This window comes from Ovis canadensis, chromosome 2 (genome assembly GCF_042477335.2).
Source record: "Ovis canadensis isolate MfBH-ARS-UI-01 breed Bighorn chromosome 2, ARS-UI_OviCan_v2, whole genome shotgun sequence".
Classification (NCBI taxonomy): domain Eukaryota; kingdom Metazoa; phylum Chordata; class Mammalia; order Artiodactyla; family Bovidae; genus Ovis; species Ovis canadensis.
Window position 1 is genome coordinate 250,928,175 of NC_091246.1, and position 22,767 is coordinate 250,950,941.

Consider the following 22,767-nt stretch of genomic DNA (forward strand, 5'->3'; position numbering starts at 1 on the left):
TCTTTTCATTTTCTTTTGTCTCAAGATATTTTCTAATTTCCTTTGTGAGTTCTTCTTTGACTCACTGGTTATTGAAGACTGTACTGTTTAATTTTCACATCTTTGTATTTTCTATCTGCTATTGATTTCTACTTTCATTCCATTGTGATCAGAAAATGTAGGGTAAGAAACCCATTGAAAATTATCTTGCGACCCAGCATGCGCTGTGTCATGGAGAATAGTCTGTGTGCACTTAGGGAAGCCTGTCTGCTGTGTCGGATCGCAGCAGTGCCCGCGTCTTTTAGATTCAGGTGGTCTGCTGTTGGTTTCAGTCCTCCATTTTTCTTAATCGATTAATTTAGTTACGTTGTGCTGTGCTGGTCTTCATTGCTGTGCGCCAGGTCTTCTCCTGTTGCGGCGAGTGGCGGCTGTTCTTTGTCTTGGTGTACAGCTTTCTCACTGCTGCGGTTTCTCGAGTTGAGGTGTCCAGCTTAGGCTCACTGGTGTTAGTAGTTGCCGTACGTGGGTTGGGTGCTTTGTGACATGTTGGAGATTCTTGGACTAGGGGTCGAACCCATGTTCCCTGCAATTGCAGGGAGACTTTTAACCACTGGACCACCAGGGAAGTGCCAAGTTGGTTCTATTTACTGATTCTCCCCTCCCCTCCAACTCAGGTTCTTTTATCCATTATTGAAAAGGAGGCTTTGAAGTCTCGTCCTTTTATTGCAGAACTATTTTTTCCCTTTAATTCTGTCAGGGGGTGCTTTGTGAATTTAGAATCTCTGATCTTGATGAGCAGATGTTTATAGGTGCTATATGCTGGTGAATTGACATTTTCTCTGTATAATGCCCTTGTCTCTTGTGACAGAGTCTTACTTGATGTGTGCTTTGGCTGATGTTAGTATAGCTATCCCTGCCCCCGTTTGGTTACTTTGCATGGAATATCTTTTTCCTTCTTTCAGTTTCAATCTGTGGGTTTTAAGGTCCAAAGTGAATCTTTTGTAGACAGTATGTCATTGAATGTTATTTTTTAGAAATCCATTCTGCCAACCTTTCTTTCAGTTACACGAGTTTGATCTGTGCTGTGCTTGGCCGAGTGGTCGTGTCCTACTCTTTGTGACCCCGTGGAGTGTAGCCCTCTGTCCATGGGGATTCTTGAGGCAGGAATACTGGAGTTGTTTGCCATGCCCTCCTCCAGGGGATCTTCCCAACCCAGGGATTAAACCCAGGAGTTTAATCTACTTGTCTTTAAATTAATTACTGATAGAGAACGACTCACGGTTGCCATTTTGGTTTTTTTCCCACATGACTTAGAGCTCTGTTTTGTTGGTGGTGGTGTTAAGTCATTTATTCGTTTATTACCTTGCTTTTCATTTAATTTGTTTATGTAGTGATATGTTTTAATTCCCTTCTCATTTCCTTTCGTATATATTCTACAAATATTTGCTTTTTGGCCACAGTGGGGAGTACGTGTAACATCCCACAGTTGTAACATTCTATTTTATGCTAATAACTACTTCAATTACTTGCAAATAGTTCTTTACACCTATGCCTCCTCTCACTTTATCATATTGGTGTCACAGATTGGATCATTATATATTATGTATCCATTAGCATATCTTTATAATTTCTTCTATGTTTTTAAGTCCTATAAAGTAATAATAAGTGGAGTTATGAGTCAAAAGGAAAATAATAAAGGTTGTTTTTTAATATGCCCATGCATTTCCTTTTACTGGAGAATTTCTTAGTTCTGTATGGCTTCTTGTTATTTTTTTATGTACCTTTGTTTCCAGCATAAAGACTCTCTTTAACATTTCTTGCAGGGAAAGTCTTGTGAGAACGAACTCCCTCAGGTTTTATCTGGAAATTTCTCCCTCATGTTTGAAGGACACTTTTGTGCAATATAGAATTCTTATTTAGCAGGTGTTTTTTTCTTTCCCTCTAAGAGTTTGATTATAATGTATTTCACTTAGACTTCATTGAGTCTCTTTTATTTGTATGTCCTTGTCTTTCCTCAAATTTGGGACATTTTCAGCCATGATTTTTTCAAATAAACCCTCTACCCTTACTGTCTTCTCTATAACACATATATTAGTTTTTTGATTGGGTCCCTTATTATAAGTTCCTTAGGCTCTATTTACTTTTTTTCATTATATTTAAATTTTTTCTTCTCAGTCTTGATATAATTTCAAAGCTTTTTTCCTCAAGGTCACCAGTTCTTTCTTCTGCCTCTTTGAATCTGCTGTTGACTTTTTCAAGTGAATTTTTAAAAGCCAATTGTATTTTTCTGTTCCAGAGATTGTAAACTTGTTTTTACAGTTTTTATTTATTTGTTAATATCCTCATTTTGTTTGTATATTGTTTTCCTAATTTTCTTTAGGTTTCTGTGTTTTCCTGTAGTTAACTGAGCATATTCAAGACAATTGTGTTAATGTCTTTGTCAAGTAACTCCCCAGTCTGTCTCTCTTTAAGGTCAGTTTCTAGAGATTTCTTGTGTTCCTTTGAATGTGCCATGTTTCCCTATTTATTTATATGCCTGTAATCTTCTGTTGATAATTGAGCATTTGAAAAAACAGACGTACCATCCAGTAAAGTTGAAAACTGGCTTCTCGCAGGGGAAGACTAGCAGCTGTCAGCCCAGTAAAGGCTCAAGGTCCTCTCGGGCGTTTTCTGTGCGCACATCTTCCCTGGGCTTGCATGTGTGGTTCCCCCCAGTCCTACAGGATACACGCTCCTTCTGATGTTGTGGTTTGTCAGTCTGACCCTGCCTCCTTCTGAGGGCCTTAAGTGTTCCGTTTCTGTTGTGTCCTTCTGTATCACCTCTTGCCCAGGTGCCTGCAGGTCTGAATGTCCTTCATGTATTCAGCAGGTGCCACTCCTTTCAGCAACCCAGACTTATACCCATGCCATGCTACTGCCCCTGTCAGTGCTCTGAGTCAGGGGACAGAAGCCAGCCCCCTCAGGCCAACTCCAGGCAAGCCAGAATGGTGCAAGCCAGTTAAGCCCTTTTCTTTCTGTCTTAAAGGAGGAGCTGGGAATTGGATGTCTTCCTCCAGATTGTGCCGGACCAGGTAAGGGTTGAGGCAGGGAGAAACAGAGAAAAACACCACTATATTTCATGTTCTTTTGAATGTGGTTATGTGGAGCTCAGTGTTCCTGGAAACAGTATGGATGGAAATTATTTTAGGTTCACAGTAAACCGCATTAATGTGGAAAAGTTTAGTTTTGAGGAAGAAACTTCAGGATAGGGAAGCAATATGCATGTTTAACATTTTATTTGCAAGAAGTAAAGGAAGATCCCTTTCTGTTCTAGCCTTTATCTGAGTCAGTGTTCTCAAACTTTCTGGTTTAAGACTTCTTTATACACGTAAATAAAAATTTTTGGATTTCTAAATATTTTTTGTTTTACATTTGTTAATATTGTATTAAAATTTAAAACTGAAGAATTTTCAAATAAACCTAGTTTGTAAGCATGAATAAATCTATTTTTATGAAAAAATGTTTTCCAAAATAAAGTTGATGAGCAGGATTGTATTATTCAAAGCGTTGCAGATTTTTAAGTGTCTGGCTTAGTAGAAGTTACTGCAATTGTGTCTACGTCTGCCCTCAATCTGTTACATACAGTGTTATTTCAGTTGAAGTCCATGAGAAAAGAGTCTTCACAGGCCTGTGATTGGGAAAGGGAGGCAGGCGTACTTTATACAGCTTTCTCAGAAACTGAAAGCGATAGTTTCTTAAACGTTAGTTGCAATATGGAATCTGAATCATATTAGTGAACTTCTAGTGCTCTGTTACGTTAAAATCTGTTAGTCCATCTTGCACTTGAGTTGATTATTTCATTTGTGTGTTTTGTATATGATCGTGTATGGGTCATTTGAAAAATATTGGTTGACTGAGTTATGTAGATATTTCACATACTGTTTATTATACAATATTTAAAAAACAGATTCTCATCTGGAAAGTCTACATGTTGGGAATGTGCTGACAGTTACACATTTTCTAAAATTTGAATTTTCATTTGAAAGGTTGAATTTTATCATTGGTAACAAGTACTTTCAATGTTCTTTGTGACAAGCTCACTTTGTTCTTTTTCAATAGACTGTCTGTCATGTATCAAAGTCTGGGTAAATGTAGTTTGGCTGTTATTTATTCTTTCAAGTGAAAAACGGCACTACTTTGAAAAAGCATCTAATTCAACTTGTTACTTAAACAATCTTATAAATACTTTTTCTTGATACAACCATCTAACCCCAGTATACTGTGAAAGTGTTTTGTTCTCTCATTGGTCACACAGTATATTAAAAAGACATCTTCTAAAACTTCCTTCCTTGCTTCCTTACATTTTTATGACATCTCTATATGACCAAGTTATAGACACGGAGAATAGGTTAGTGGTTGCTAAGGGTTATGTGCAGGAGAGTTGAAGGAAGGAAGGAAAGAGGGTTCCTGTGGCTACTGTAGGGTAATGCAAAGGATCTTTGTGAAGAATCTTTTCTGTATTGTAACTATAGCAGGGATTATAGAAACTGTAAATGTGATAAAATTGCTGAGAACTAAATATACACAAAAACTGGGTGCGTGTAAAACTGGTGAAATTCTAAATGATTAAAATGTGTATGAATAAAATTTAAGTAAACCAGTGGTTATAGAGGTTCAGTTCATCACAGAAATTTCTGTTAACACTGGTTGTGTAGCTGTCAGGAAGACGATTCATTGGCTGTTGAAGGTGCTTGGAAGCATTGTGGGTGCCACCATGGTCAAAGGGCTGGTCTGGTCTTTAAGGTATTATCTTTACTTCTCTGGCCAGATTTAGATGTCACGCATTTATTTGATAGAAGAGTTTCTCACTATTTATATCCTGTAATAGCAAATTAAGAAAAATGGAGAAACACATCTTGCATGTATTTATGCCTATAGTGTTACTCGCTCAGCCGTGTCTGACTCTCTGTGACCCAGTGGTCTATAAACTTCCAGGTTCCTGTGTCCATGGAATTCTCTAGGCAAGAATAGTGGAGTGGGATGGCTAGCCATCCCCTTCTCCAGGGGAACTTCCTGACCTAGGGATCGAAATCAGGTCTCCAGCATTACTGGCATGTTCTTGACTGTCTGAGCCACCAAGGAAGCCAATTAATGCATGTATGTTATATATGTATACACATAGTTATAAATCAGTTTGTTAAAACAAAGAGAACTTTTTATAACAATGGCTGAAGTGACTTAGCAGCAGCAGATAGTCTTTTTTTCAGACTTTAAAAGTAGTGTCCCTAAGATGATAGAGAGAGATTTGCCTCTAGTACCGTTAAAGTGTCGTAGTATACATTCTAACATTTTTAATCAGTCTGAAATTCTTTTAGTGTCATGAGTTGAGGGTATATATCTACCTTTCTATCAGATGATTATCTAGTTATCCCAACACAATGTATAAAGTAATTTTGATATTTCCCTAGTGCTTTGAAATGCTACCAGTACATTCTGTCTATATATGTGCATATTTGAACATTCTCTCTAAATATCATTCTTTCCATATCATCAAATGCCTCTCTGTATCATTTTTAATGACCACAAAGGAATATACTCTGTGATTGAGTAAATACTTTGTACTGCAAGGAGATCCAACCAGTCCATTCTAAAGGAGATCAGTCCTGGGTGTTCTTTGGAAGGAATGATGCTGAAGCTGAAACTCCAGTACTTTGGCCACCTCATGCAAAGAGTTGACTCATTGGAAAAGACTCTGATGCTGGGAGGGATTGGGGGCAGGAGGAGAAGGGGATGACCGAGGATGAGATGGCTGGATGGCATCACTGACTCGATGGACATGAGTCTGAGTGAACTCTGGGAGTTGGTGATGGACAGGGAGGCCTGGCGTGCTGTGATTCATGGGGTCGCAGAGTCGGACACGGCGGAGCGACTGAACTGAACTGAACAGCATATCTGTCTGTCTGTTGATTAAATTGTGAATTTCTTGAAGCTTATAAAACTAGAAGCCATATTATTGGCCACATTTAGGCACAGCATAGTCTTTTCTTTGTATTAAATTTCCATAAATCTTTTTGATTTAGTTTTCATTATGATTTCTGAGAAGATATTTCAGTTGTTTTCCAAAAATATTTAAAGAAGTGCACAAAATGTAGACATTGTATTGAATTTTCGAGTTGGCTTATACTGTTCCTATCACATGAAGGGAAACTGAAAAACAGAGGTTACTTTCAGTGGGTTTTTATTGTAAAAGTAGCCAATTCTTCTGATTCATGAAAAAAGAAAAGTACATACAGGCATGGCATAGAAATATTGTGGATTTGATTCCAGAATGCTACAATAAAGCAAATATTGCAGTGATGCAAGCCACACAAATTTTTTGGCTTCCCAGTCCATATAAAAGGTATGTTAGCACTATATTGTAGTCCATTCAGTGCAGTTCAGGTTGCTCAGTCGTGTCCAGCTCTTTGTGACCCCATGGACCACAGCACGCCAGGCCTCCCTGTCCATCACCAACTCCCGGAGTTTACCCAAACTCTTGTCCATTGAGTCGGTGATGGCATCCAGCCATCTCATCCTCTGTTGTCCCCTTCTCCTCCTGCCTTCAGTCTTTCCCAGCATTGGGGTCTTTTCAAGTGAGTCAGCTCTTCGCATCAGGTGGCCAAAGTATTGGAGTTTCAGCTTCAACATCACTCCTTCCAGTGAAAACTCTGCACTGATCTCCTTTAGGATGGACTGGTTGGATCTCCTTGCAGTCCAAGGGACTCTCAAGAGTCTCCTACAACACCACAGTTCAAAAGCATCAATTCTTTGGTGCTCAGCTTTCTTTATAGTCCAGCTGTCACATCCATACATGACTTGTCCATAGTGTGTAATAATAACATTATGTCTAAAAAAAAAAAAAGTCAATGTACATACTTTAATTAAAAAATATAGTTGACCTTAGAACAACTTTGGAGACCAGGACACACTGCAGATTCTAAAATCCATAGATGCTCAAGTCCTATAATGGGCACTTTGTATCCTTTGTTCGACCTCTTCGGATTCAGCCAACCAGATTGTGTAGTACTGTAGTATTTACTTACTTGCCCCAGTTTTATTAAGATATAATTGACAAACAGCATTGTATCACTACTATGTACAGCATAATGACTTGACTATACACGAGGCACTGTAGTAGTTAATGAAAAATACACACATGTAATTGGACCCACACAGACCGTTTTTTTCAACAGTCAGCTGTACTTTATTGAAAGCTTTATCTGAGCCATCAGAAAGTCATAATCTTTTTGTTGATGGATCTTGCTTTAAGGTTGATGGCTGCTGACCGATTACAGTGCTGGTTGCTGAAATTAGAGGTGTCTGTGGCAGTTTTTCAGAATAAGACAACATTGATGTTTGCTGCTCAGTCAACTCCTTTTCATGAGGAGCTCCTCTGTTGCATGCCATGCTGCTGGATAGCATTTTACCCACAGTAGACCATTTTCCTTTCAAAATGTGCTCCCAATTCATCATCTGACTTTTTGCAGTATTCTGAATCTTTTAATTGTCATTTCAGCAATCTTCCCTGATCTTTACCAGGACTAGAGTCTATCTCAAGAAACCCTTTCTTTGCTCAGCCATAGAAAGCAGTTCCTCATCTGTCAGAGTTTCATCACAAGATCGCAGCAATTCCGTCAGATCTCCAGGCTCCCCTTCTAATTCTAGTTCTCTCACATCGGCAGTGACTCCTCTGTTGAACTCTCGAACCCCTCAAGGTCATCCACGAAGGTTGGAATCAACTTTTTCCAAACTCCTGTTATTGTTATTATTGTTAATATGTTGACCTCTTCCCATCATTCATGAAGATTCTTCATGGCACCCAGGATAATGAATCCTTTCCAGAAGGTTTTCAGTTTACTTTGCCCAGATCCAGCAGAGGAATCACTGTCTGTGGCAGCTAAATATTGTTAAGAAATGTATTTGTTAAATAGTAAGACTTGAAAGTCACAATTACCCTGTGAGTCATGGGCTGCAGAACGGATGTCAATGTTAGTAAGCATGAAAACATCATATGTCTGTTTATCTCCTTCAGAGCTCTTGGATGACCAGGTGCATTGTTAACATACCGTAATATTTTGAGAGGCATCTTTTTCCTGAGCATTAGATCTCAAGAGTGGGCTTAGAATATTCAGTAAACAATATTGTCCAGAGACGTGCTCTCCAGGCTTGGTTGTTCCGTGTATGAAGCACAAGTAGAGTGAGTGTATATATAGCAGAATTCTTAAGGCCCTAGAATTTTCAGAGTGGTGAAACAAGCAGGGACTTCAGACGCATTAAGCCCTGACAAGAGAGTCAGGCTGTCCTTTGAAACCAGGCATTGAAAGTCCTCCTCTCTAGTTGTGCACCGCCTAGACGGCATCTTCTTCCACTGGAAGGCTAGTTTCGTCTACGCTGAAAATCTGCCGTTCATTCCTTACCTCAGCTCGATATTATAGGTAAGTTGCCGTAGCTTCCACGTCAGCACGTGTGGCTTCACCTTGTATTTGTATGTTATGGAGACAGCTTCTTTTCTAAAACCTCATGAACCAGCCCCCTCTGCTAGCTTCATACCTTCCTCCTCCAAATTCTTCACCTCTCTTAGTCTTCATAGAACTTAAGAGAGTTTGGACCTTCCTCTGGGTTAGGTTTTGGCTTAAAGGAATGTTGTGACCAGTCTTGTTTCCAGACCACTAAAATTTTCTCCACATTAGCAAGAACGCAGTTTTGTTTTCTTACCATTCATGTAGCTAATGAAATTATAGATTTAATTTCATTCAAGAACCAACTTTTCTTTTGCATTTGCAGCCTAACTAGCGCAAGAGGCCAGACTCATGTTAATCTCGGCTTTTGACATGCTTTCCTCACTAAGCTTCATCATTTCTAGTTTTTCACTTAAAATGAGAAAATGGGACTCTTCCTTTCAGTTGACTGCCTGGCGGCCATTGCAGGGTTATTCATTAGCCTGATTTCAGTACTGTTGGGTCTCAGGGAATAGGGAGGCCCAAGGAGAGGAAGAGAAAAGGGGAACAGCTTGTCAGTGGAGCTGTCAGAATACACACAGCACAGGTGGATTAAGTTTGGTGACTTACATGGGCACAATCCATACTGCCCCACAACAGTTGTAATAGTGACATCAAAGATCACTGATCACAAGTCACCGTAGCAAATATAATAATAGTAATGAAAAAGTTTAAAATATGCCGAGAATTAATTACCGAAATGTGACACAGACACGTGAAATGAGCAAGTGATCCTGGGAAAATAGAGTTAATAATCACGTTTGTGTGGTTCAGGGAGCCATATTCAGTATCTTGTAATAACCTGCAATAAAAAGAACTCTGAAAAATAATTACATGTAGATATATATAACTGAATCACCTGAAAACTAATACAGCGTTGTAAGTCAGCTATACTTGAAATAAAAAAAAGATTGACATGCTTAATGTTGGGTTCCTGCAAACTTTTAATTTGTAAAAATCACAGTATCTGTGAAGTGAAATAATGTGAAGCACAATAAAATCAGCTGTGCTTTTGATACACAGTATATAAAATAAAACCTACAATTTGTATCGTATATCCCTCTTTCAGTAACATTTCTGTGAAATAGCAATTTTAAGTGTGCTATATATCTTCCCAAAACATCTTTTTAAGTATCCTGTTTGTATATATAGAAAAATACTGTACAAACAGGGTTTTTATTCTGACTAATTCTGTGATTTGCTTATGTCACTAATATTATAGATATCTTTCCATGATAGTTTATATAGATTTTCCTCATTTTTTTCTTACCTCAAAAATTACACTACATTCTCTCTTTGGTTGAATATAGTGTACTTTAACCTCTCTTTTATAAATGGAATATGTAGTTCTTCTTTATTCTTTGCCATCATGGATTTATCCTTAGGGTAAATTTTTCGAGATGGAATTGTGGAGTAAATGTACAAGCTTATTTTAAATTGGGTGAGTATCAGATCTGATAGAGGCTTGAAAGGCTATGGCTGCTTAATTTTAAAATTAGATTTGTGTGTGTCTGCACACATGCACAGTATGAACTTCGTCTTTATGTTGTTATTTATTTAAGGGGAAGTGAGCGTTTTAAAGCAGGAATGCTAACCTTTCATCTCCATGTAGTGTGCGAAGTGCTTTGAATTGTGTGTGAAGCATATTAAGAGCTCTCTAAATTCTATAATTGTTTGCTTAATTTCCTTCTTTCATATTTTGAAAATTGAAACTTCTTACTAATTTTTTTCACATACCCTTATTTTGAAAACTGTCAGCATCTGGACCTAAGATGCTCTTAGTATGTTCTGTGTTACATGGAATTCATTCTCAAATTTCTATCTTTAATTGTCCCAGTTACTGTTTTTTTAATAGTTATTATTCTTAAGGGTTATATATGCAGTACAACGTGTGTTTTGATTAGCTTGTCTTCCTTCACTGGCATTTCCTTAACAGATTGTCAGTTACCACCACTTCCTATTTTTTGTCAGTACGTCCAGTTAATAAAAATGATTAACTTAGGAGCTTTCATTGACACTTGAAAATAGTAATGAAAAGGAGACTATGTCTGTATCTCTTGTAAACTTCTACAGTGAACTGGATTGCCATGTAAATATAAAGTACTCATGTACACATCCTTGGAGAAGTAAATCTTTGTGATAACTTTGAAGGTATTTGAAACGGAAAAGTATAAGTAAAATCTGTGGTAACTATGCTATCTAGGTTGGTCATAACTTTCCTTCCAAGGAGTAAGTGTCTTTTAATTTCATGGCTGCAATATACCACTAACTATATATTGAAAGTAAGGTAGTATTCCCCACGTTATCTACAGGTTTACTTTCTGAGGCATCAGTTAACTGTAGTCAACCAGTCTGAAATAAATTATTCATCAGTTTTAAATTGTTCACCATTCTGAGTTGTGTGATGAAATTGTTTCTCATTAGAGATTTAAGATAAATTCTACAAAGATTGCACTGATTCTGAATTGCTGGATATTGTGATAAAGTTAGGTCTTTAAAAACAGCCTGTAAACCACATGAATGAACACTTTTCTAAACTCTTAAACTCTTTGGAATTAAGTTACCTGTGCCATATTTACTCACAGTATGATACTGTTCTTGTCATTCCTTGACAGACCCCTTATCCCTCTGGACAGAATGCAGGTCCAACCACGTTGGTCTATCCTCAAGCTCCTCAGACAATGAATTCACAACCTCAAACCCGTTCTCCGGTAAGTAAGTAGAAGGTTGTTCTAGAAAGTGTTCTCCACCTAAGTTTGTGTTTGTTGTAGCTTAGGTTCTTTTGGTTCATATTTTTATTTGATTTTAGAGATTTATTACAAAGACAGTTTTTAAAATTATTATTACTGTTATTACTGGATAGCATTGCATTTTCAGACCTTTTCTATGGGAATTAAATTTATTAAGAAAAGAACAAATGGAGCCTTCCCCCTCCCCCTTTTTTTTTTGTCCTTTTACTTTTCTGTGTCATTCAAGTTCTGGTTGCGTTCAAGTTCACTTCATTTCAGCTCTTGAGTTTTTGTTTGTACCGTTCAAAATTCAGGAGACATGTAAAGCATGATTTTGAAAATAAATTACATTTCATTAATTGGACTCTGACATTCCAGTGCCTAGGGAAGTACAACTTTTGAATCAGTATTACTAGATCGGTTCTAACTATTTGACTTTATGGACATATGCATGACTTACACCAATGGTGTATTTATTTCTTCAGATGGTAAATAAATTGTCGTAGAAGTATAAATGCTGTCATCCTCTTTGCTCATCTTTTACGTGGATTGCAATAAGTATGGCAAAGACAGAGAATTTACTCAAGGTTCATCCTCTGTTTCACAAAAGTGTGCAGTGGCTTCAGCAGTCCTTTCCTGAGAATGGTGTTTCCTGCCCTGCATGAGTAACGTTTGCTAGTAGACGCTTCTGTAACATCTCATTGTCTCTCACACCCCAACTTGTATCTCCGCTCTGTGTTTTTCTGAGTACAGGGATCCTCTTTTGGTTCTCCACCTTTGCTTTTTTGCCTGTAGTACAGGACTATTTCATTGCATTAGCTTCTGTTCATTTGATTTTATGCATGAATTTAGGAATATTGAAGTAGATGACAGAATTCCTCAAAGAACTGCAAGGTCATAGACTTCTCCAAGATGTAATCTCTCTTTTATCCTCTTCCTACCTTCCTTTCCCTGTTGCCCTCTTCTTCAATCCCTTTTCTTAGATCCTGGTTCTCCCCCGGGGGTGGAGGAACCATTCTAAAGAGGTGGGACTTTGGTCCTAGTTGCTTGTTTGCTTGTCTAGTTTTTTTTGTTTGTTTGTTTACTTTTTTGCTGCAATGGTCAACAAGATGTCTGATGCAAGTTTTGTTCTGAGAGTGGTTTGGGAATGTGGACACTTGACCACTTGGAGTGGGCCTTGAGATCTCGCCAGATTACTTTAGATAGGCCCCAGTTCTAATCACTAAACATGGAACATTATGGTAAGCTGTTATTGCAAAGAATTCTATGGCCTTTTTAACCCCTCTACGCCTTGTATAATTATTGGGAAAGAAAAGAATTTACATGGTTAGAACTGGCGCAAAACCTGACTGAAGAGCTGCATCTCTAAACCAGTTTTTTTGACAGCCCAGCAGAACAGTGCCAATACATTGCACAGACAACTGGAAGAGGAGGAAGGTTTTGGAACAGACTCCCGTTTACAGGTCCTTGGCTGGAAGAGGCTGGATAAAATACTGCATTGTAAGCAATATAACAAACTGTACTTCTTGCAGGCAGTGGTGCCTCCGGCACGCATTATTTTTGACCACATCCATTTATTGGCTGATGAACACAGGTGCATTGATTGCATCCTCTCTGAAAGTCTAACCTGGCATGGCCGTTTTTGCCAGGCATTATGGGGAAAAGAATAACAAATTGGGTGGGTCTTCTCTATTGGGAATTAGATAGGAGTAATTTGGGGTTTAGAGGGATATCCCTTTGAGATGAATTTGATTTTAAGAGATTAAATTTCTTTTTAAAAGGCTTCTTTTTCCCTCTTTCATTTTATAATTGGTTATCAAAGGGAAAACTGTCTATAGTTGTCAGCCATTTTCTGTGGTCATAAACTATCTTCAGATACTATCCTCTATGCAGTTTTTGCCATCTGCTCTGCTAGTGACCATTACCACCCCATTACTAAAAACCACCCACATAACATTCCATCACATACCCCAAAACAAGTGCAAGACTAGCAGACCCTGCACTGCTCTTGCTTGTTGTTTTGGGTCCAGTTTTCTTTATTTCGTTTGTGTTGGTGCTGGGAGGGTGAAGTTGGGTTTGGAATTTGGCAGGATTGCATTTTCTTCTCACATCCCAAGTTGCCATAGTCCAGTCTCATCCATCCCACAGCTACCCCAACTGGTGAGGAGAGGTAAGCTGTTGCACTCAGGAAGGGACTTTTCCCATGGCTTTGTAGAGCAGCTAAAGCTTACTCCATTCTATTTCTGCATTAATGGGCCATTGGCAATTGCACAGTTTAGGCTTTTCTGTTCTTCCCTGGACAGCTGCCTTTGCAATCCAACTGGCTTCAAGTGGCCCCCCTCCCTCCTTGAGGTGATATTTGTGCCTGTATTTCTGCTTGATACTCGTATGTTGTTGGCAGTTTTGTTTAAAAGTAAAAAAAGAAAATTAAATTGAAAAACTATCTATCTGTTCCATTTTCTGGTTGTATTGGAACTATTTTAACTGTAATTTATTTAGCCTCCAAAATAGTGAAATCATTGAATGCCTAATGGGGGGAGGGGGACAGTTTGGCTTTTGCAATAACCTGTAACCATTGGTTATTTTTATATTCTGTGGTGCTAAGTGCCAAAGGTATGTCAATAAATATTGGTCATGCTCAGTTACCAACTGTGCCCAGATGAGTGAGTGGGTGAGAGGGAGCGTGGGTGGCGTTAACATTGGATCTGAGTTCACAGAAGGCTGCTTTCCTTAGTATCTACAGTCCTTACCATCTTAAAAACCCCTCCTAGAAAAAAGAAGCAAAAGTTTTTATTTTTAATATAAGCCAGCAGCAATTACAGTTTGTTCTGTTGCTTACAGTTACCTGTAGGATTAAGACTATTGTCATTACAAACGAAAAACTCAATAGCCAATGGTGACTAGTGCAAAATAGACTAGGGTACTTTCCCACTAACTTTTATTTTTTTAATATTTGTATAATTTTATAAGGTACAAGGTATAAGGCTCATAGGAAGTTCCCTTTTGACTGGAATATTCCAAATTTATAAAGTTTCAATTTTATTGTAGAGCCTAAAAAATGGGGCCTTTCTGTGGAACAGTGATAAGACAGGTACTACTGTACTAAGGTTAATTTTTTCACATGGCCCTTCTCTCCCATTTCCTTCAAAAGTGTCATGAAGAAACATCACACTCCCACCCTCTATGTGAATACCACATGGGTAATATTACCTGTTCTTGAAACTTGATGTCCATAGTTAGAGGTATGATCTGTTTTCTTTTCATAGTTGGAAAACTGAAAATATAAGACTTCAGTTTCTTTGAAGAAAAAATGTTTTGCAAGAAATCTTGCTGCCATTATCATCATTCTGAAAAACTACTTTACATGGTTTTTAGCAAGAGTAATGGCTGGCTAACATGCCCTGATCCTATAAGGCATGGAGAGCTTGTTAAGTTATACTGAATAATTTCAAAATGTGTTAAAACAGTTTTCATTACTTGAGCAATAGGTAACATTTTAGCTTCTAAGGTAAATTCTTGATTAGAGCTGTCTTCACTCATCTCCTACATTGTGGCATGTGACCTACTGCAATTTCTTGAAAATTTTTAATATTCAATAGTGACAGTTGAGGAAATAATTCTCATAACTTAAATTCTGAGTACAGGGACTTGTTTCTTAGTTCATCTTCAGTCTTGCTCACCCATAGTAACATGCTAGTGGAAGGAAGGCTCTATTGGAAATTAAACAACTGAAAGAAGATACATATTTTAGCTCCTTAAATGTTTTAAATAAAACCCTTGTGTAGTTTGCATTCAAAACGGCTTACTAAATATTTTCTTTTAACTGTTAAAGAGAATGGTTAACATTTCAGTAGTTAACATGTAGGTAGCCAGTAGGTGCCTGAATAATTTTTCTTTTCTTTTTAGTAAAATCACATTGAAAGTCTGATTTTGCTCTGATGAGTTATTTGATCCTAGAGATTTTGTATTTAAAATTTTATGGGTGAAAAAGCTTTTTCCTCCATTCTCAGTTAGGGAAAGTAAGATTTGGAATATATATTATCCTCTTTCAAATGCTCTGTGGTTTACCTAAAAAGTTTTGTTTTCTTTTGTTTTTGTTCGATATCAGATAGCAGCAGGTACAAGTATGCAGTCTTGTGCTGTTGTGTCTACATAGTAATTGAGAGATTTGACTTCTCTTACTCTTTTTTTTCTTCTTGAGCTTGTAAGAGTACCACTTTGACTACTCATGTTAAAGGATGGTGTTCTTTACCTCTGCTTCGATATGCCTGGTATTAAACTTTACTAGTTCATTGAATTTAAATATATATAATTATTTATATATTTACATTTATATATTATAAATATATATTTATTTATATGTTTATATATTTATAATATATATGACAAATTTTAGTCTTTAACTCCAAGAAACGAAGATAGTGAAATTTCCATTTCATGTGTGAGATACCCTGTTTAACTTAAATAAATTTGAACTCTGTCCTGTTACATTCTTTATTTTCTGCTGGACATTATAATTACCTCCTGGCTATTTCTTGTAATGGGAAAGCATTTCTCATTCCCTGCAGTTTTATCAGTTGCATAAGCATAGTTGACTTTTCATATGTTTGTCTTAATATAACCACTTAGTGTTTCAAACTTTCTTTTGTTTTATTTTAGGGTTTTAAAAAGATTCCTATCAGAGAAGCACTCTTATGTGCATAACAGCTTAGCTGTTTCTCTCCCAGCTGATAAATGGCAAACTATTTCTGATAGAGGTGTTAACTTGTTGAATCTTCTCAGTACCTGTCTGTCACTGTCCTGCAGCAAAGCTTTGACTGTTTGTGTTTTTTTTCTTCTTGTGGGTTTTATTTCTTTCAGCATATTGTGTGAAATTTTGGTTTTTTGTTGTGGTGTTTCTGACTCTTTGTGCCTTTCCTTTTGTGTTTGTTTTCCCTCCTTTTCTCAGTTTGCAGCGGGGCCTCGACCTGCCCATCATCAGGTACTGTACCCTTGCCCCTTCACTATTACCCTGAACTAGTAGGTGGGGGCTTTAGTAGTTTCTGGCTCTGAGAATGCTGCCATTCCATGGACCCACTCAAGCTCCTCTTCAGGAGTGGCTTCAGGACTTCCCTGGTGGTCCAGTGGTTCAGACTCTGCACTTCCCATGCAGAGGGTGCAGGTTCCACCCCTGATTGGAGGACTGAGATCCTACATACCTTGTGGGTTGACCCCCACCCCCAAAAAAAGAGTAGTTTTGCTCTGATTTAATACAGTTCTCTTTATTTTTCACTGACTTCATAGCATTTTGTCATTAGCAAACCAATTTTCTTCTTTTTACAACACAGTTTAATAATAAAGAGTTTCTTTACTTTCCAAAAAAAAAAATTGCTCTGAATTTATAGAGAACTTTGGAAGTGTTTAGATATTTTAAGCCCTTACCGATTTTGTGGATATCTGCAGTAAGTTTAAATTTAACTGAATGGAATAGGCAACATTCTAAGAGTTTTCTGTTAACTAACTTTCTGATGTAACTTGTATTGATGTGTATATAATAGTACTAGTATTTCTAAAACCACTTAATCTCAGTTACTAACGTAGACCTAATAAATTGATAAACAATAATATACATTCATTTGCTGCATAGTTACCTTTATTTTTAGCAAATATAGAAAATTGATACCTTATTTATTTTTAGCCTATTCTTTTAAATGAAGTTATTATGTAAATTAAAGTTTCAAAAATGTGTGTTCAGACACTAGTTTATTTAGCAGGAATATACTAGAGGGAATGGTTTGAGAGAAAGAAAAAGAGTTATAGGGTTTTTCTCCAAAGTATTCTGAAACATTTTCTCATTTTATGGTAGAAAGAGCCTAGGCTCATCTAAATTCTAAATCTGATAGATCTACCGTGTAACTGGCTTGAGTTAAGCAGTTCTTTTTCTTAGCCTCAGTTTCCTTGTGTGTAAAGTGGGGATAAATACCCTTTACATTAGAGATAATATATGTAAGTCATCTGACATAAAATCAGCAGCCAGTAAGTGTTAGCTGTTTTTAATATTGTCATGCAACTTAGTATGGTTTGATAAAATGAAAGAAATATTAGCAGTGTTTACCTATGGTATCGTATTGGATGTTACTTAATTGAAACCTTTAATTGTCTAGCAGTGATTTAATAAAAGGCTCTACTTCTCAAAATACGGTTTTCCAATCTAGATGGTGTAAAAACCAAATAAATTCTGAGGTGTTAAAAAATATATTTGCAGGAGGACTCATAGGTGGTTGTATGAAATGGATGGCAGTTCTTTGGGATTGATAAAGAAATAAAACTTGGGGTAGTTTTTACTTGATAAAGGTAGCATTGTTGAAGTGCTTTAAGAGCTTGGAATTCGGTGTCAGCTGGACCTCGGTTTATAGCTTGGTGGTCTTGGGTAAAGTGCTTACTGCTCTCAGGCTCCGTTTTCTCATCTACAAAACGGGGATAGTATCAGTACCCTCCTTGGACTAATGCGAAGATATGTGTGAGAAAATACAAATAACATGATTAGTGGAGTGTTTGGCATATACTATGAATCTGGTGGATAGATTACTAATTATGAAAAAGATAATCTCTTAGGTTAAAAAAGGCTGATTATACATTTTAAAAAAAATAGCAAATCTACTCAAGAGCCATAGAGTCAAGGTTTACATTTTAATCAGGGATAAAGCCAGAATTCCTGACAGAGAGAAAGCTGAAAGATCTCTGTTGAAGACACAGAGTGAAAAAACTAGTGACTCAACAAAAAAGTTTCTGAGGGCCTTGATACAAGGCTTAGTGTTTCTATTACTTGAGTTCAGTTGCAATGGTCCTCAAATTGGGATGTTTAAACCTTTATATATTGTCAGCTTTGGGAAAATCTAGTTCTTAAAAACTTTCTTCTGAGTCTAAAGGCTTGTGATGCATTTTATCTTTTTAAAAAATTTAACAACCAAGCAAAACTTTTAAGAACTCTTTCTGAGAAAAGGTGAATTTCTATCCTGAAATCATTTTTCATGTGTAATGTGTCTCAGAAAATGTATTGTCAGATCAGTCCTTTATTTATCTGTAGGATGATGGTTGTGAAATTCCAGCATATTTCAGCCATTAAAAGGTAGAACTATATATGTGTGTATATTTATTATTTATCCATTATCAAGAAACCCACACTGGTTCTTGAAGATGGGTTATTGATATACAACATAAACCCAGAGCATTGCTTTCGGATCCAAAAACTTCAGGTAGCTGGCTGCTTTTACTCTGATATTCTTCCTTTCTAAACACAAATTAAATTTTTTTCCCTTGTGCCTCACAGAATTAAGTAAGGAAATACACAGCATTGGCTCAGGCTGCTGCAGTAGCTACTTTGGAGACGTGGAGCAGGGGAGAGAGTGGTTGGAGTGGGACTGTGGGCATCAGGAAGCTTGAACCAGTGTTGTGGGATGCCTTCGAGGACTTCGTTAGGAAGAGTATGCATCTTGTATTCATGGATGGAGGGGCCAGTTTGGCTTGTTCTCCTATAGAATTAGTATTGGCATTTTGGATGGAATAACCAGTTATGAAAAATTGCTCTCTATATTGTAGTTCCTTTAGCAACCTTTGGGTTAATACATGCCAGTGGAATTCCTACAGTGACAGTTTAAGAAACAAAATGAAAAAAATACCTCCATACGTTTCCAGATACCCTGTATGGAAGTGGTACTATTTCTCATTTAAATATGACTGGCTGAAGTCTGTATTTAAGACATCTCCTCGGACCTAAACCCTGAGAGTTTCATGGAGAAGGAGATGCTCATGATTCGAAACAAGGCATAGAGAGGCTTGCATAATGAAAGCAGTACTGTTGAAAACAAATGTTGAAGGCATACAGAAAAGAGATTTTTTTAGGGAAAATATTTTATGTCCTGGGATATTTTTGTGTTTTTTTGTGATTAAGACTCAAAGTTGAATGAAGACCCCCATTTTTTTTTCTTCCCATCTGTAGCTGTTTGCTTTGGCCAGAAAGAATTGAATCAAGGGTTAGAGTCAGTTTTGATTAGTTAGAATTAGTGAATAGATTCCTCAGTTCTCCTTTATTACATTATTTGTCAGTGGCTACCTTTCCAATCATGTATCCTTTCATTGCTTTGATCTCATTTTTTTTTTCTTTTTATGAAACAGTTTGGTGCTGGATGATGTTTTGATGTTTCTAAAGTCCTGTAGTACATATATAACTTTCCATAGATGTTTAGTAACAATTGTTTCCATAAACTGTTGACTAAAAATGATGCACAAGGTGAGAGTTGTGGGTTAAGTTTTACTTGCGGCCAAATGAGGATTAAAAGCCCTGGAGACAGCATCTTAGATAGCTCTGAGAAACTGCTGCAAAGAGGCAGCGGGGAGGATCAGTGTATAGTGATTTTTGGTGAAAGGGGAGTACATTCAATCAAGCACACAGTTTTTTGGAGAAGATTGTTGCTAGTCTCTGTTGCTAGTCTCATGAAGGTTACTGCTAGTCATGAGGAGCAGACATCACCACAAATAATTTTAGTGCTTTTCTAGTTGTGAGGTGTAAGAGTTGCTTCTTCTGAAACTGTCTTCCTAAGGCCTGTTCTGCCAGTTTTTCCCAGAGCACAGAGGGCCTCATTCTTGATCTCCACCCTGAACTCCTTTCAGGGTGTGTTGAAGGTCAGTGGCTGCAGCAGTCTGATTTAGTCCTTATGGAGGCAGATGGCAGGTGCCAATTTTTAGTTGGCGAAATGTTGCAAAGAAAAAAGGATAGTTATTTAGATGAGCTATTTGAAGGAAATTCTTTACGAAAACACCGTCATCCAGTTGAGTAATCTGGAACTTATATATTTTTTTTCTTCTTTGTGAGATGAAGTTGTCAAAATTGAAGTGGAACAACAGGATTTTGGGTAGTAAACATTTTTAGTTTCAGAGAACCAAAAAACTGGTGTAGGAAGTGTTTGTTTCTTAGAACTGCTTTCATTTAACAGATCTTTCCGTGATCTTCTTAAGCGCCCCGCCAGGGCTCTGTTTGAGTCCCTCAAGTCAGGGGGATCCTGTGTTCTGAGTAAGGTTGTGCCAGCCACATCATCTTCCTGGTACAGTTCATTTTTGGCTTTTGCGGGGAGTCTTTGGCGTAGTAATGATGTTCTTACTCTTTTTGCACTTTATAATCTGAAGAGAGCTTTAGCTTAGAATAACAGTAAAAGAAGCAGTCCTAACTTATTTTATATGCAAAACACTCTTGGCTTTAGAAATATGTCAACTATTTTTATTCCAATGTTTGGAAATCCCGAGGTACCTAGAAGCTGAAAGAACAGAACGTACACCCAGAACTAAAACAAGTGGCTTGGTATAATGTAGATCTGGTCTTTGAGGATTGTGCAGCTGTGGTTTAAAGTTACTGATGTTCCTGTCCTTATTCTACTTCTGAATTTCACAAGAACTATCAAGTGTTGGTTTTATACCATGGCTGAAGAGTCTTTGCATTTTGAGGTAATTTAAATTGTTCATGGAACAAAAACATTTTGCAGTGTATTGATATATGATTTTAGTTCACATTGTGTTCAAAGGAATTGGATTTAGCATTAATAAATAATAAACTTCATAAAACTTAACAGTGTTTGGCATCAAAGAATTGTTACCTGGTGGCAGGCGTTGAAACTATGCACGTTTTCCTATTGTAATTTGGTTGTTTTGGCAAAACGATTTTTTAAAAAGGAAGAAACAGTTGGCTTGTATTCCATCCTCTCTATTGTGACCTCTAAAGGTTTCTGTACTCAAAGTTGTGCGGTTAAAATTGATGTCCTGGTCCCTGGTAGAGAAATTTTGTATTGCTCTAGGCAGTTTCTTAGATTTGGAAAATAAACTAAATGAAGGTTTTGAATTTGCCTCTAGGGTCAGACCTGGCATATCAGAGTTTAATGGATAGAAAATCTGACTAAGCATCTGTGCAGTCTTATTACCAGAACTCTTGTATTTTTCAGAGCTTAATGTAGGCCAGTGATGGGCAGTTTTATCTGGTACCTAACTCACAAGGAGTTACAGAGTAGCAGCAGAGACAGTGACGAAAATACAGGTTGGGAGTTGTCATAGCTGGGATTCAGTCTAACCTTTACTATAAACGGACCTTTGACCTCAGCTTAATCTGTAAAATGGGTAAAACATGAAGTAATACTTAAGTATTATAATAAGAGCATGCATTTCCTAAGGGCATTGTGATAATTAAAAGTACCTGCCTGTCACAGTGTCTGACACATACTAGGCCCGTGGTAAGTGTCAGTTTCCTTTAGCAGTGAGATACCTTCCCCTTTCACTGAGCTATTTTTACCTGTGAATGAGGTGTTCTACAAGGATGTTTCTGTCTCCCAGACTCTGCATTGTGATCTGACAGAATCCTTGCTTGTTCCTGACAGAATTCTTCGGGACTTCTTTCCTCCATCTGACATGCGCCTCTGAGGAGCACTGTCTAATAGACCTTTGTGTGATGAGGCCCATCTTCTGTATCTGTGCTGCTCACTGTGGCAGCTACTAGTCGTGTGTCGCTGTTGAGTGCTTGAATTATGCATTGTGGCCTAAGAACTCAATTTTTAATTAAATTTTAATTTAAGTAACCACATATGATTAGTGGCAGCCTATTGAACAGCTCAGCTATAGGGCTTAATTCCTTAGGTCTAATCTCCTAATTCTTAGTGAAATTTAAATTATCTGATAATATAGGCTATGTGCAGGAAAACACAAAGAATTTTAAATGAATAACCTTCATTATAAATTGTTGTAAGTCAGCAGAACATCTGATTTGTACTTGAGTGATATCCCATTATGTGGACTCTTTCATTTCAGTTCAGTCGCTCAGTCGTGTCCAACTCTTTGCGACCCCATGAATCATAGCACATCAGGCCTCCCTGTCCATCACCATCTCCCGGAGTTCACTCAGACTCACGACCATCGAGTCAGGGATGCCATCCAGCCATTTCATCCTCTGTCGTCCCCTTCTTCTCCTGCCCCCAATCCCTCCCAGCATCAGTCTTTTCCAATGAGTCAACTCTTCGCATGAGGTGGCCAAAGTACTGGAGCTTCAGCTTTAGCATCATTCCTTCCAAAGAAATCCCAGGGTTGATCTCCTTCAGAATGGACTGGTTGGATCTCCTTGCAATCTAAGGGACTCTCAAGAGTCTTCTCCAACACCACAGTTCAAAAGCATCAATTCTTTGGCGCTCAGCCTTCTTCACAGTCCAACTCTCACATCCATGCGTGACCACAGGAAAAACCATAGCCTTGACTAGACGGACCTTAGTCGGCAAAGTAATGTCTCTGCTTTTGAATATACTATCTAGGTTGGTCATAGCTTTTCTTCCAAGGAGTAAGCCTCTTTTAATTTCAAGGCTGCAGTCACCATCTGCAGTGATTTTGGAGCCCCCCAAAATAAAGTCTGACACTGTTTCCACTGTTTCCCCATCTATTTCCCGTGAAGTGATGGGACCAGATGCCATGATCTTCGTTTTCTGAATGTTGAGCTTTAAGCCAACTTTTTCGCTCTCCTCTTTCACTTTCATCAAGAG

The 22,767-nt window shown here is 37.7% G+C and overlaps 1 protein-coding gene across 33 annotated transcripts in view; it reads left to right on the forward strand.

The window, feature by feature from the left end:
* The window catches only part of EIF4G3 (eukaryotic translation initiation factor 4 gamma 3), a 355,715-nt gene that overhangs the window by 167,538 nt on the left and 165,410 nt on the right, over positions 1–22,767 (forward strand). For 9 of the 33 annotated variants that reach the window (XM_069579148.1, XM_069579151.1, XM_069579145.1 and 6 more), the window contains one exon: positions 11,111–11,206. In XM_069579148.1, the coding sequence (XP_069435249.1) occupies positions 11,177–11,206 (30 nt within the window). In that variant the 5' untranslated portion in view covers positions 11,111–11,176. Of the gene's footprint in view, positions 1–3,004; positions 3,051–11,110; positions 11,207–12,212; positions 12,250–12,610; positions 12,725–16,172; positions 16,206–22,767 lie in introns of those variants that run through there. The other 24 variants (XM_069579124.1, XM_069579129.1, XM_069579126.1 and 21 more) reach the window with 8 other exon arrangements.